Source organism: Amphibalanus amphitrite, unplaced genomic scaffold, assembly GCF_019059575.1.
Source record: "Amphibalanus amphitrite isolate SeventyFive unplaced genomic scaffold, NRLGWU_Aamphi_draft 000019F_arrow, whole genome shotgun sequence".
In the NCBI taxonomy this organism is placed as follows: Eukaryota; Metazoa; Arthropoda; class Thecostraca; order Balanomorpha; family Balanidae; genus Amphibalanus; species Amphibalanus amphitrite.
In genome coordinates this window covers 1735385-1749434 of record NW_024881515.1, presented here as the reverse complement: position 1 = coordinate 1749434, position 14050 = coordinate 1735385, and the positions used below count along the sequence as shown (strand labels likewise).

The 14050-nt window shown below is 52.1% G+C and overlaps 2 protein-coding genes across 3 annotated transcripts in view; one reads left to right on the top strand and one right to left on the bottom strand.

The window, feature by feature from the left end:
- The window catches only part of LOC122389766 (sodium- and chloride-dependent glycine transporter 2-like), a 45467-nt gene extending 39546 nt beyond the window's left edge, over positions 1-5921 (top strand). Inside the window, exons 6-12 of the mRNA XM_043382114.1 lie at positions 201-352; positions 718-956; positions 1363-1493; positions 1828-2063; positions 2522-2734; positions 3059-3229; positions 4875-5921. Coding sequence (XP_043238049.1) covers positions 201-352; positions 718-956; positions 1363-1493; positions 1828-2063; positions 2522-2734; positions 3059-3229; positions 4875-5009 — 1277 coding nt within the window. The 3' untranslated portion in view covers positions 5010-5921. The remainder of the gene's footprint in view (positions 1-200; positions 353-717; positions 957-1362; positions 1494-1827; positions 2064-2521; positions 2735-3058; positions 3230-4874) is intronic.
- A 3200-nt stretch (positions 5922-9121) lies between these two features.
- The window catches only part of LOC122389758 (E3 ubiquitin-protein ligase PDZRN3-B-like), a 137929-nt gene continuing 133000 nt past the window's right edge, over positions 9122-14050 (bottom strand). For both annotated transcript variants that reach the window (XM_043382091.1, XM_043382101.1), the window contains 5 exons: positions 13006-13094; positions 11493-12774; positions 10946-11089; positions 10470-10659; positions 9122-10218 (listed from right to left, as the gene is read on the bottom strand). In XM_043382091.1, coding sequence (XP_043238026.1) covers positions 10510-10659; positions 10946-11089; positions 11493-12774; positions 13006-13094 — 1665 coding nt within the window. In that variant the 3' untranslated portion in view covers positions 9122-10218; positions 10470-10509. The remainder of the gene's footprint in view (positions 10219-10469; positions 10660-10945; positions 11090-11492; positions 12775-13005; positions 13095-14050) is intronic.

Genomic DNA, 14050 nt, shown 5'->3' with positions numbered 1-14050 from the left:
TGAGTGTAAAGATGAGGTTGATGATGCTGGTATATTCCCTGTAACGTTCACAGTTCTAAATGTTATTGCTATCAGCATCCCGTGTTGCCTGCTGAAATACAGCAGGCAACACGGGATCATGAATGGCATCTCAAAATCATGAATGGCCCTGTGTATCTGGCATCTCAAAACCTGAACTCCCCTCCCCGGGCGCCCGACAGCCGCCGAAGAGTTCCTGGAGCGCAAGGTGCTGAACCTGAGTGACGGTATCGGCACGCTGGGCGGCATCCAGTGGGGCCTGCTCATCTCGCTGCTGATCGCCTGGGTGGTGGTTGGCGGCGCACTCATCAAGGGCGTCAAGTCCTCCGGCAAGGTGAGAGGCGGGCTATGGAGGTGTCACTCGACTTAGCGGGTGGCAGGAGATCGGGGACTTGGCGTTTCATGACTTCGTGATTGCCTTGCAGAGTTCAATATTGTTTTGAAGATGCCTAAACGAATACGCATTCAGGTATGAATATGTTACGCTTAGCTAGCAGCCAAAGTACCGATACTATTTAGTCTCTTTATCTCTATAGATAATTATGTGTCTCAAAATATCGACGGTAACTCCTCATACTCTCGGTAACTGGAGAACAATAACCGGCAAGCATTCTCCAAGCATGCCGCTACAGTCTAAACTGTGATCTTAACAGGCCCGTGCCCGTTTTTGACTGACACCCTCTGCCCTCCTCTGTTTAGGTGGTGTACTTTACGGCTCTGTTCCCGTACGTAGTGCTCGTCATTCTGCTGGTGCGTGGCTGCATGCTTCCCGGAGCCTACGAGGGCATCCAGTTCTACATGGTGCCGGACTGGAGCAAGCTGAAAGACGTCAAGATCTGGGAGGCTGCCGCGGTGCAGATCTTCTACTCACTGAGTATCGCCAGCGGAGGACTGATCACACTGGCCAGCTACAACAAGTTCCACAACAATGTCGTACGGTAAGGTCAACCGAAAATAGTCTCAGCTGTCAGACATATTTGGATATCTTAATACTTATTACACTTTACATATACGATTTCAAACCAACTTAAAGAATAGGTAAGCATACCTTATAAAGTTACATCAATGATCGTTTTCATCCTGTTCAATGAATTCGGATTAATTTTGATATCCTGCTGAGTTGACCTCACTTTCATCTTTCCACCACATATGTATATAGCTGCCAAAATACAAAGAACTGCTTTTTAGTCACTTCTTTGTAACAATAAACTACACTCTGTAATGTTGAGAGCTATGTAAATCGACCTAAAATTGGCTCCTTAGTTTCATCTGTCCATCTATCGCGAAGGAAAATGTGACCATAGTAATTCTCTCTTTATTAACCCGGCTTAACCCTCTGCACAGAGACACCCTGATCGTGTGTTTCGGCAACTGCTGCACCTCCGTGTTCGCCGGCTTCGCCATCTTCTCCGTGCTGGGCTTCATGGCTCACGAGCTGAACGTGCCCGTCTCGGAGGTGGTCACCAGTGGCTCCGGTGAGTGTTCGGTAGCCACGAGCCGGGCTCGTGGGTTTAGCGCTCCGGGCAGGGGCGGGGGACGGGTCGGGAGATCGTTCGCTACGTTAGCTTTGTAATAAATCCTTTGAGGCAATTATAATTCCGGAAGAATTCCGTAATCAAATTACTTAACATTTCTTTCACTGTGCGATGAAGACAAATGTCCATTTTCAAGCAAAGACATGGCTTACACAAATGCGCTTTGTTCGGACATCACACGTTTTTTTTTGTAGTTTCCTTCATCCTGGGTTCAGGTGCTATGCACCGCACCAGCAGTGTCTATTCTAACCGCATGTTCCCCGTCTGCGCGCAGGTCTAGCGTTCGTGGCCTACCCGGACCTGGTCACTCGTCTGCCCGTGTCCACTCTCTGGGCGCTCCTCTTCTTCCTGATGCTCTTCACGCTCGGCCTCGACTCCCAGTTCGCCATCGTGGAGAACATCATCACCTGCATCCTGGACGAGTTTCCGCAGCTGCGGCCCAAGAAGCCCTGGGTGGTGGTCGGCGTGTGCGTCGTCCTCTTCCTCCTCGGCATCCCGCTCACTACGCAGGTGAGACGTCACGGAGCGTCACGTAGCGTCACGTCGTGAGGTGCTACGCGTCAGTTTTCAAGCAAACAACTGTGCATTTTATCACTGGCATTGTCCAGACGACGGTGACATCAATGAGACGCTCAGCTATTCTTTCAGGACTGATCAGAATTCTGATCAGTGGTGCCACTGCATTTCTTTCTTCCTTCAAGTCTGATATAGCACTAAGCCTTGGAAGGTTACATGCTGGCTTATCCTGAAAGCTGAGAAAAGTTTATCGATTATACTTTATCGATACTGAAACATATTGCCATTTTCGATGATTTGATCAGACTGTATTCAGAGTAATTGATAATTGATCCCTGAGGTAATCGAGACTGGTAAGGGACGTTTAGCCAGGCATCACTTTCACTCGCCCAACTCATGCACTCCCCGCTTCAAACCACCACCGATTACTAACCGGTGCGCTTCTCCGGCAGGGTGGGCGCTACATCATCGACTTGATGGACACCTACGCGGCCGGCTGGCCTTACCTCTTCATCGGCCTGATGGAGCTAATCGCCATGTACTGGGTGTACGGCGTCGGCAAGTTCTACCGCGACCTGGAGAACATCCAGGGCTTTAGCCCGGGCCTGCGGCTGCGCTCCCACATCACGGTCGTCTACGGCACGCTATCGCCGGCTCTGATCTCGGTGGGTTGGGGAGGGAGACTGAGGGAAGGAAGGAAAGGAGGCTAAGGAAATGAAAGGGAATGAGACCGGGGAGGGAAGGGAGGGAGACTGAGGAAAGGAAGGGAAGGACACTGGAAGCCCACTGAAAGACATTGAAAGTACAAATGCTGCGCTGTGAAGGATATAGCGTCTCCCAAAATTCCCAAAGTTTCATGTTCTGATTGTTACTATACGCGCACTGTTCTCTGCGTCGTCTTTCGGCCCAGTCACAGGTCGGGCCGGATGGTGAGACACCCCAGCACCCCCTTGAGTTGTGTTCTAAGTACCCATCTCCGTCCCCCGCAGGTAATTCTCGTGCTGAGCTGGATCGACTGGACGCCGCTGGAGTCGGGCGGCTACGTCTACCCCTTCTGGGCCAACGTCATCGGCTGGTGCATGGCCATCATCATCATCGCCGTGGTGCCGCTGGGATTCCTCGCGGACGTCATCTTCGTCCAGAAGGGCAACGTCCTGGCGGTGAGTTGGCCAGATTAAACCTAAAAGCGCTCTTCCTTACAAAGCCGGTGCGCTGTGAAGCTGTTTACCAGTTCTAGGAGTAAACTAAGATTTGTTTGATCAAGAAGTCGATGCTTTCAAGAGGGGATAAGAGTGTCATTGAACTTAAAAGCGATCAAGTAACTTGGAAACGACAAGTGCCTCATTGTAATGAACAAGCTAATTTACAGCAAGCGATCGTTTCTGTTTCATACATACCTTGCGTAGTTAGTTCATCCAACAACTGGTTACTGCATTACCAGTAAAACGCCTTTTGGGCGAAGAACGAGCGAGCGAGATAGTGAGCCCTGCACGTGCGGAAGGGTGAGAGGGTGCTTCCAACGGGCTTGCGCAAAGCACCCTTCTAACCGGTCGCTAGCGGTGTGCCAAATTTGAACGCAATCGGCCCAGCCGTTCCTGAGATCTGGAAGCGGCATTCTGCACGTGCGCACGTGCAAACGGGGTCCAAAATGACTTTTGCACGGCACCCTACTAACTGGTCCCCAACCGTGTACCAAATTTGAGCGCAATCGGCCCAGCCGTTCTCGAGATCTGGAAACGCCCCCTGCACGTGCGCACGTGCAGTAGCACTCTAACCGCAACACATGGGAATGCATTGCCTGGTGGGTGCCTACCTGTATGCCAAGTTTCAGCGAAATCGCCCCAGTAATTACCGAGTTACTGAAATGGGAACAAATTTGGCACCTCTTATTGTTGTATTTTGCACGTGCACTGGGGGTGACCCACATGCATCGAGACTATCCTATTTTGGGTAGAAGGGATGCTGCTACCCTACAAAAATTACCGCAAGTCAATCGCCCAAGCGGCTGCTGAGATATGAGCCTATCAAAATCACTACTTTTGCAAAACAGCTTGAACACCCTTGACTTCTCACGTGGCACGTGCCACGACGGTCACTGAGATGTATCAAAAGTAGTCAATTACGGGGTAGAAGGGATGGGGCTTCCCAACAAAAAAGACCGCAGGCCAATCGGTCCAGCGGTTGCTGAGATATAAGCCTCTCAAAAGCGTTACAGGCCGGGCCGGGCCGCTCATACTGAGATTTTTCCGTTATATTGAAAAGACTCACTTCGCTCGCTGCGCTCGCTCGCTCGTAATTATTTTAATTCTAACGCCGTAAACCGTATACGCGTATTCGGTCCCTCTTATGGCACCCCGCCTGATCTTTGTCCCCGTTATCAAGTCTGTCTTGAGCTCGCCTCACGTGCCCGTTATTGGCTGCGTCCGCGCCACTTGTTTCTAGTCCGCCTACTACCTATGCGACGTGTTTCGTTGGCCCGATCCACGCCACTGACCTGGCTGCGTTGAATCTGACAGCTCTGGTCGGCTCTGTCCACACTGTCCACTCCACTGACCTTTGATCGGCTCCGTCCACAGTGTCCACATTACCACACCACTGACATCTGGTTGCCTCCGTCCACACTGTCCACTACACTGATCGTCATGCTCTGTCCACTTCATGTTAACTTCCTCACGAGTTGGTTTTATCCATCCTGTCCACTCCACTGACTTCAGGTCGGCTCTGTCCGTCCACACTCCACAGTCCACGGCCACTCCGCTGGCCTCTGCCCGTCCACTCCACTGACCTCTGCTGCTCTGTTCACAGTCGTTCCGGGAGACGGACGAGTGGTACAAACACTCTGAGAACATTGAGATGCGGGAGAAGGCCGGCACCCGGCAGGGCTTCGACAACCTCGCCATCGACAACAACCAGTTCTACGAGTACAACAGTCGTCTGTAGCGCCCGACTGGACACACTCGCAGCTCTGGAGCGAGGTCAGCGCGAGGTTCCGGTCGTGTGAGGTCATCAGCAGCTCACTGTTGGGGTGTGATGGCGCTGTGAAAGGTGCTGGGATGACGTGCGGCAGTTGATGCGCCCCAGAACACCGTGAGACTGTGCGCTTGTCTTTGAGTGAATTGCAGCCAGGGCGACGGTGTCTCCTGGGCCGGAGCACTCCAGGCAACAGTGTCCTCTGGGCGAGAGTGTCACATCAGGTGCGCTATTGCCTACTGGCGTAATCAGGCTCCACTGGGCCACACACGGTGCTCACACGTGTCAGGGACGTTGTCTGCTTTGTGCGTACTGTATGGGGTCATCACCATATCACCCATTCGTCGTTTTACAGATGCTAGCCTTCCGATGGGGTTTCCAGATTTGTCCACTGGCTTTTTATCATTTTTTTTTTACATGGGTGTTTAAAGGATAAGTGCCACAGATAGACGAAACTGGCAGTTTTTACCCTATTGATCATTTTGAAGATAGTACCAATTTTGTTTATCGGATCATTGAGGAGCGTTTTTAGAAACATTTTGTTCGTTCGTATTGGACTGATTTTTACACCAAGTTGAAAGGAGAATGAAAAAACTGTTGTGCCATTGGCTTTTGTATAGCCCAGTGAAATGGTCACATCCGGCAAGTGTTTGTGTCATATGTGTGACATTTTTAATCTTGTGGACGTTTTATACCATGCGCGTGTCCACAGCGAGGCTTCGTGAGAGATGCTCGGCCATTCCGTCCATTCGGAGCACTGCCCGTACCGGACCAAAACAAACACATGTACCTTGTTTGTATAAATATTACCCAACTTTGTATATACTCATTTATCATGTAGTACGACGTCGATAAATAAACTATGAAAGTCTTACAACAGTATCACCTGGTTTGTTCTCGACCTGGATATTGGGTAGAGTAGGGGCATGCCAACACGCTACGCTACACGCACGGCTAGTCAAGAAGTTTACCCGCATTTTTGCCACAGAAATAACACAACCGGGGCAGCAAAATCAATTCATCGAAGGTTTCCGGGTAAGAAATAAGTCTGATAAGTCTGATAATAAATCAGAAATAGTAATCTGTGTCCGGAGCCAGAAGTGGGTCTGCTGGTATCGAGGTGTCGCAAAGTTGCGATATTTTAGGATCATGCAGAGGCTTGCTAATGACTTCATAGGTTAGTGTCATAGCCTGACGACCTGAAAATACCGTGGTGTCACAAGATTCGGGTTGATTCAAAAGCAAGGCATGCTAACTTTCAGCTCTCTATCTTCAATGCATCCCCAGCAATCTTCTAATCTTCTGCAGCGGAGAATGACCTTTACACCACTGTACAAGGTGTCCCAGAATTGACCGAATATTTATTTCCTGGCTAAAAGTACGATTGCGCTCGATTCTTATTAGATACGAGCATTATACTTATATAAGACATACAGGGTGTTCCAAAAAAAGTGAGCCCCCTAACTTATATTGCTTTTATCTCCGAAACCGTATGTCCTACGATAATGAGAGACCCCTTGTTGGAAAGAACGGTCAATTTCAGTTCTAGTAGGCTACCTAGTGTGGCTCTGAATGATTACATATTACACCGAGAACGACCAGAACAAAATGTGTTGCGAGATCGGGTGAAACACGGCGACGGCGATAAACGTGTATTGCTGACGGCAACGCACGACCGATATTGGACGGAGTGGTCAAAATACTGGTTGAACTAGGTCATCCATTCAGCTTTCAATTTTTATGATAAAAGTTCACGTGCAAAGAATGAATACATAAAACCACGTGAACTGAAATATGCAGTCAGTTGTGAAGAAATATCAACCATATCCCTTACAGCTAAATGTTTCACCAATAATTTGGTATTGAATTGTGCTTTTTACAATGCTGGCCGTGTTGTGCAAGATATGTAATGGAATTACGGCCTATCTAGATGGAATTTGATTGCTCTTTCTAATGAGCGGCTTTCCAAAGCTGTAGAATGCACGGTTGCAGAGATACAGTCGATCTTAGTTGGGGGGCTCACTTTTTTGGAACACCCTGTACCTTAGCTATCGAGCTTGGAGACTGTGTGTTTTCGGTGACCGGTCACGACTCGAGTCAGTTATTATCCAGAGCCACCTATCCGTGCTTCTATCCTCAGGATACAGAAATCCTTCTCCTCCACGCCGCAACCCCCTACCGGGTTGGACAGGCAACTTTATCTCATGCGGGCTGCTCCCTTGGAGCGGCACCGCTGCTCCCGAGGGAGCTGCACCCCGTAGCCGGGTGCAGAGAGTGCTAGGGGGGCTGGTCGGCCTGTCCATTTGGACGGGCTCAGCCCCGGCGACTCTCTAGGGTGCCTGCCCAGACCAATGTCTCCCCCTAATTCCTATCATCCTTCCGGCTCTGCAATGGTCTTGTCGACCGAAAGGGCCTAACCCAACAAAACAAACAAATCCAGAGTCAACAAAGAGTAGTCCCTTTTTGTTTTCAGCCTCAGCAAACAAAAGGCAATAATGGTGAATAAAGTGCAATTCTGAAGTTCGTAAACGGACTTTCGGCATGGTTTTTGCTGGAGAGCTCCAGTAGCTCATTTGCAAGCAGGCAGGGGTGAGCAAACCGCAGTTATATCAGCGAGCGAAGCCAGAAAGAGCAAGAGATAACCTGATCGACAAGCCTGGGCGCGACCAAAAAGGAGCATGCACCAGTCGTCAAGCAGGTGGTTGCCATGTCATGGACAACAAACGCCACCCATCTACCCAAAAACAAGCTAAACGACAGATCAGGGTTAGCTACGAAACATCAGTCTGCTTTTGACCACTATCTTCGACAAAATTTTGGAATTTGGGCCCCCATCTGAAAAATATGCCAAAACTAACGGAAAGACAGCGCAAATCGCTACAAAGCAGCCATAAATAATAACATATGCAACAAAAAAGTGAATGGAAATACACTTTGTGGTCTTACGAAGGTATTCTGCCCTTTGAAGCGACAAAAAAGTCGTGTGTGGACGTCACATGGTAACAACGCCCCAACAGCCGAGACGGCCAGGCACTCGTCGAAAATCAAAGTGTGAGACATTTTGAGCCACGGTGCGCTCCTTCAGCTTCACGTGATGCCCCGAAGACGACCGTTAACACAGATTGCTACTGCGGTAATATTCAAGCATTACAAAAAAACTGGTTGTCGTGAACTGAATGGCCATAAACGGGTTTGTTCTGGAAACCAAATCTGTCGGAAGCCAAAGGTCACACTCACGCCATGTTAAGGCATGGAGGGTCTCCACTTCAGATGTCTAAAAACAGCGCAACAGTGGTGTAGGCAGAATTTTTGGTTTTGGGAGAGAGTGCCTTATGGCCTGGGAACAGTTTGGATGCCAAGCTAATCGAAAATATTTATAGTATCCACCGGCAAGAGGCCAATGAAAACAGTCTTACAACCAGTTTCGGGAGACCCGTAAAACAACATAACTGGCGTTATCTTTAGTTAATCCCGTAACGCTTCGGCATCGTATGGTCCATGCTCATGTGTTGGCTGTTTATCGGCCGGCCGTCTCTCTCTCCCTTATATCCCATTCACCTTCCAGGCGATCGTTAAGAGAGAGGAGACGGTCGATGAGGTAAAGAAATGAAGGTTAATAAAAACCAACACAGATGGTTGGAGGAGTTTGGTGGAGGAAACGTGCTTAGCAGCGACCGCTGCTGGTCCGCTCCACTCGCCCGGGCCGCTTTGAGTGGACCTCAGCCGTCCCGCTCACGGCGGCCCGCTGGTGACGTCACGAACCCTCCGGCGAGGTCAGGTTGGGTCACCGCTCGACAGTGCCGGCCGGCGTGGCTCTAGAGGCCAACCGTGGATACGCGTTTGAGCAAGGATGCGGCGTTACCACTGACATTGAAGCCAGCATCGTCTGGCATTTAGCTACAATTGTCGGCTAATGTTGTAGCTAGCGTGTCTCGTATTGCATGTGCCATTTCGAAGCTACCCTTATTGGCTATATCGGACAATAAAAAGAAAAAAGTGCAATTATTTTTTTCTCTTATCTTATGCGCTGATTAACAGTGTTCGGTCAATTCTGGGACACGCTGTACTTGTTAGAGAAATACTACCAATTCATGCCTGTTATATTTAGCGCAACACTGAATCCCATTGCACAAAGCGAATCGCAAGACTACAAAAATCACAGAAATATGAAACTGGCGTATCAGGGACGTGCACAGCGTAACACTTGGATGGCCGTCAGCCCCGACAGACCGAAGCAGAAATTCAGCGCGGGCTGGGAGCGCAGAGACCACCGACCAGGAACCACCGGACCACGGACCATCGGACCAGCCGCGGAGCACGGGTCACAACCAGCCCGGTCCGGCGGCGGCCGGTCCCCCTACCGCTCACTCACAGAGGAACTGACGTGGGCGCTCTGCAGACCGCTCCACCGGCGGTCGCGAAGAGCGACTCGCCGAATTGCAGACACAGAGCGCACCCACAGGGCTGGTCGCCACAGTATTTCTACTCGTCTCTGTGTTCTCTGATAGAGAACCAATTCACATGTGCGACCATTCCCCTCTCGACAGATAAAACAAATGACCGCTTAGAAAAGAAAACATCCGCGCATCGAACTGTGACTTTACCGAAATAGGAAGGTAAGTTGGCAGTTGACCGTTATCGTGCCCCTCCTAGCCGGCTCATATGTTCACTGGTCGTCAACATATTATCAACGAACAACTGTGCATCGTAGTTTCGACTGCTGTCATCTCTATACCCTGATCATCCCGCCGTACGCCACAGTGATCTCTCCCCCGCTAGCGGCGCCCTCATACGGCGCATGACAGACCCCGCAGTCAGGTTTGGTTCTGGAGAATCCCTCAACACATCGCTCTCACACAGCAGTACACCAACGATCAAAGTCCTCAATTCACCTCGGTCATGAGGCCCAATAGCCGCACTCGTCCCATATATACGCGGCACACCGAATGACTAGCCAGGGACAGTGCGAGAAACAGTCAAATCTGCGTCACGCCCACACAGGTGGCGCTGCTGTCTGCCCACCGTATTCACAGATGACGCTGCCGTCCATTCACCACCTTCACAGGTGGCGCCACCATCCGTCCCGTCTCTACCTTATCACACACGCCGGGTGCTTCATATGGAGATGGGGGGAGGCAGGACGCTCGACGCAGCTGCGGCAGCACTCTTCAGAGACGACCTGTGGCGGACCAGGGCAGGATAGATGTCAGCTCAGGCCAGTAGCAGAGAACAGAGTAGAGACATTTCGATTGATACTTGCAAGGGGATATTCACCGATAATTTGTTGCATCTAAGGAACAAACTTTTCCAAATATTATTTAGTGCAATAAAATGGAAATAACTTACTGCGAAAAGCGACCGTATTTACGCCAAAAGAGCTTGAGTTGACATCCACTCAAAAACGGCACCAGCCCCCTCCGTTTCCCTCACCTCCACGCAGTATCGTGAGGCGGTGACTGCGGCCTGCCCACTACACCGTGGTGACTGAGAGCAGGGCGTCGGCGGCCGGTTTGGGCGGCTTGGCGTGCTTCAGGAACTCCTCCTGTCCGTGCGGCTTCTTACGCATTGAGGCGGAGGAGGTGCGCCGCTGTATGCTAGCCTCGAGCAGCGGGTGGATCACCTGGGAAAACAGACAGACACGGAACCGGTCAGACACAATAATACAAATGGTGTGTGATCTGGACCTCTATACGCCACCCTATAACTTCATAAAAGTGTTTCGGCCGTGTGATGGGATCGTTAGGAAAAACGTCAGCAGAAGACTTCGTTTAGTTATCAATACGATTGGCCGATGTCAGTAGCTCAGCCAAATTCAAACCCTTCTGGCGTATATCCTCGCAAGATGACGACACTTCAATAAAAACACACACACACAGCCCCCGTCCGCCCACTATCGACTCGTGTACCTGTCTCTTTCCTCCTGCTGCGTCCTCTGGGACGGCCTCCTCGGGCACGGCGGCCATTTTAGCCCGCTGCTGCTGCTTCTGTTTCCGCTCGCGAGCCCGCTCCAGGTGGCGCTTTTTCTCGTCACGCGGCCAGTACCGACCCAGCTGGAGGAGACATACGGGGGAGACAGGTCAGTGATATATCAGACAATGAAACAGGTTAGTGATATTTCAGAGAGACAGCTCACGACCGAGCTCTCGGTCATGTTGGTCTCGGAATCGCTTCCTCGGCTTCACAATACGCTTACATCGTAACAAGTAGCAGCCATTTGTCGGTCGCAAAACTAAAGTGAACAAAATGGACCGAGGAACTGAACATTTCTACCGTAGCTCGAAGCTATCTACATACAATTGGCATCTTTCAGCAGCACACAAGACGTGTTACCACAGGGGATGGGGGGCACTCTGACAATGAGCTTCCTCCAGTGTTCTCACATGGAACCATCTCTTATCTCACTGAACTACCTCCTGTTCTCACAATGAGCTCTCCCCTACAGTCCGCTCTCACCTTGAGTTCGGACATGGCGTCGTCGTCAGTGGTGATCCCTGCTCGCTCCTCGGAGATTCTGGCCGCCCGGTCCTTGAGCAGCTGTTTGCGGACCGGTCGTCGAGCGATGTAGCGCGAGCCATCCGATCGCACCTTCACCTTGTACTGGAACTGCGGCGACTCGTCCTGTCCTCTATCGGCCGGCAGTGTGTGGCTGTGGTTCCGGCCGGCGCCGCCAGGGGAGCTGACGTAGCGGTACTGCTGCAGAGAGTTGGCGAACGGCGCAGGCGGCCGGCCCACCGGCTGGCTGGGACTGCACGGCTGCGAGCTGCGCTGGCTCTTGCGCATGATCTGCTGGTAGAGCTGGCGCTGCTGGCGCTGGATCGTCTCCTGCAGGTTCTCTGCGTTCGTGTAGTGCGTTTGGTACGGCAGAAACGTCACATAGTTCTTGTTCTTCTCCACCGTGTTGACGCTGTTGATGACGTTCTTGTTCTTGGTGGGCGTCTGCTGGAGTGGCGGCAGGCGCATGCACTTGCGGCAGTTCTTGCAGGAGACCTCGCTGTAGGTATCTGAGTCGAGGCTGACCTGCAGGGAGAGGTCGCGGGTGGGTGCCGCCGGCGGCGCAGACAGGGTCAGGGTGGACTCCCGCATCTCCCGGCTCGCCTCGTCCGTCACCAGGCCGAGCTCGAGCGTGAGTGCCCCGCTGCGTCCCGAGTCGCCCGTGTTGTACGCGCTCGAGCTGTCCTTCTCCTCCTCCTTACCGGGGCGTCTCGGCCGGCCCTCGGCACTGCTCTGGCTGTCGTTGGTCGAGCTGGTGCCGTGCCACGGCTCCGGCTCGGGCGGCGTCACGCTTGCCTTGATCCAGCGTTCGACATCTCGCCGTGAGCGGGATTCCGGCGCACTCCGCGCCGGCAGCGCCGCAGGAGTGTAGGGCTGGCAGTAGAGTGGCTCGTCCGACTCACTGCACTCAGGGATCGTCTCGTAGATGTGGTCCTCGACCTGCGGTCTCCGCTCGGGGACGGGCACCAGGGGCCGCTCTCCGTGCTGCCGCCGAGCCAGCGACTCGCACTCCTGCTGGATGGAGGCCATCTGTTTGTTGACCAGGTACAGCTCGCGGTCCATGGTGAGCTCGCCGGCTGGCAGGGACGGGGTGGGAGCGGGCGCGGGCGCGGAGCGGCGACCTCGCGAGCCGGCGCTGCTGCCGCTGCTGCTGCTGCCGCCGCTCTTCATGGTGTCACGCTTCTCCAGAGAACCTCCCCGGTCACCGGAGATGTCCGCGGACGGCGACAGGCCCTCCGTCACCCTGGCAAACGGAAAAAATATATTGGTCAGTCATAGTAACGATCGGTAAGAACTTCGAGGCAGCAGCAAAATAATATAATTTTTACATGGTATTTGTATCTTCAACCAAGGTTACAACATTTGTTTTTAAGAAGATGCCACAGCAAGCCAGTTACTAGCAATCCAAACTGATCAATAAGTAAAGAGTGATGCACAGAACGATCGTCCCAATCTAGCCGGTAAAAGGACTAACCTGTTGTCGAGGGGCTGTCGACAGATGACCTGGGGTGACCTGCTGCCCTGATCGGCCTCATTCTGCTCCACGGGGAGATCATCATTCGCCTGAAACAGAACACATCTGCCTCAAACACCGGCTCGCCGGCTGACCCCGGCGGGTCTGACACGCCGTGTCGGAACATCTGGCCGATATTTGTCGGCACGATCGGCCAGAGTGACATGGGGCGAACCAAAACACGGCCGCAGCGGTAAACAAACGCGCGCCGGCCGAGCGACTAAAAACCCGCCGGGCGTTTTTACCCGTCAACATCAGCGTCAGCTATTGACGGCGACAGATGGCGTCGGAAAAAACGCCCGCCAATAATGGCTCGATTCCCGTCTGGGGCCGGCGAATTACAGGGCACAACACCGACCCCGAGGCGAGAACGACTGCCGGTGCGAGCCGACGGCTAAATTGGCCGGTCGCGACCCAACACGACCCAGATAGGACAGAGTGGAACGAAAGGATAGTAAAATTGTATGGGGGCGACAGGAGGGATAGAAGTTGCTGGATTACAGAAACTCAGGATAAGATAACCGTTTCAGAATAAAACTTACTAATGAAACCGCACTTTTGACGTCCATCTGTGCAAATTAGACAATAGATATCCAGTGAAGTCAGACACGACTACGAATGAATTTTGCTCAAATAAATGGGGACATTCGACACGAAAACCAGGCAGAAGAAATAGGTTGACGATTCTAAATCACATCCGCTTCCAAAGCTATTCATTAGGAGTAGGACTAGGTGCACGACCGCCCAGCGTACTTACAGTGCCTGGGCCCGGGTGACGTATGGCCGGTCCGTCACGCGGCCGGGCACGCCGAGCCGTGTCCGCTGCGACCCTGGCCGAGTGCCCCAGCCCCGTCCAAAATGACTTACTGCCGTCGACCCCTCCAAGTGACTGATCGATACCTATTGCCGCCCTCAGCCGACAGAGAATAACAATTAACGGCCGCCCACAACGACACGCTTCAAATGTATTGGTAGATTATTCAATTTCGGCAACCGGCAAACAATT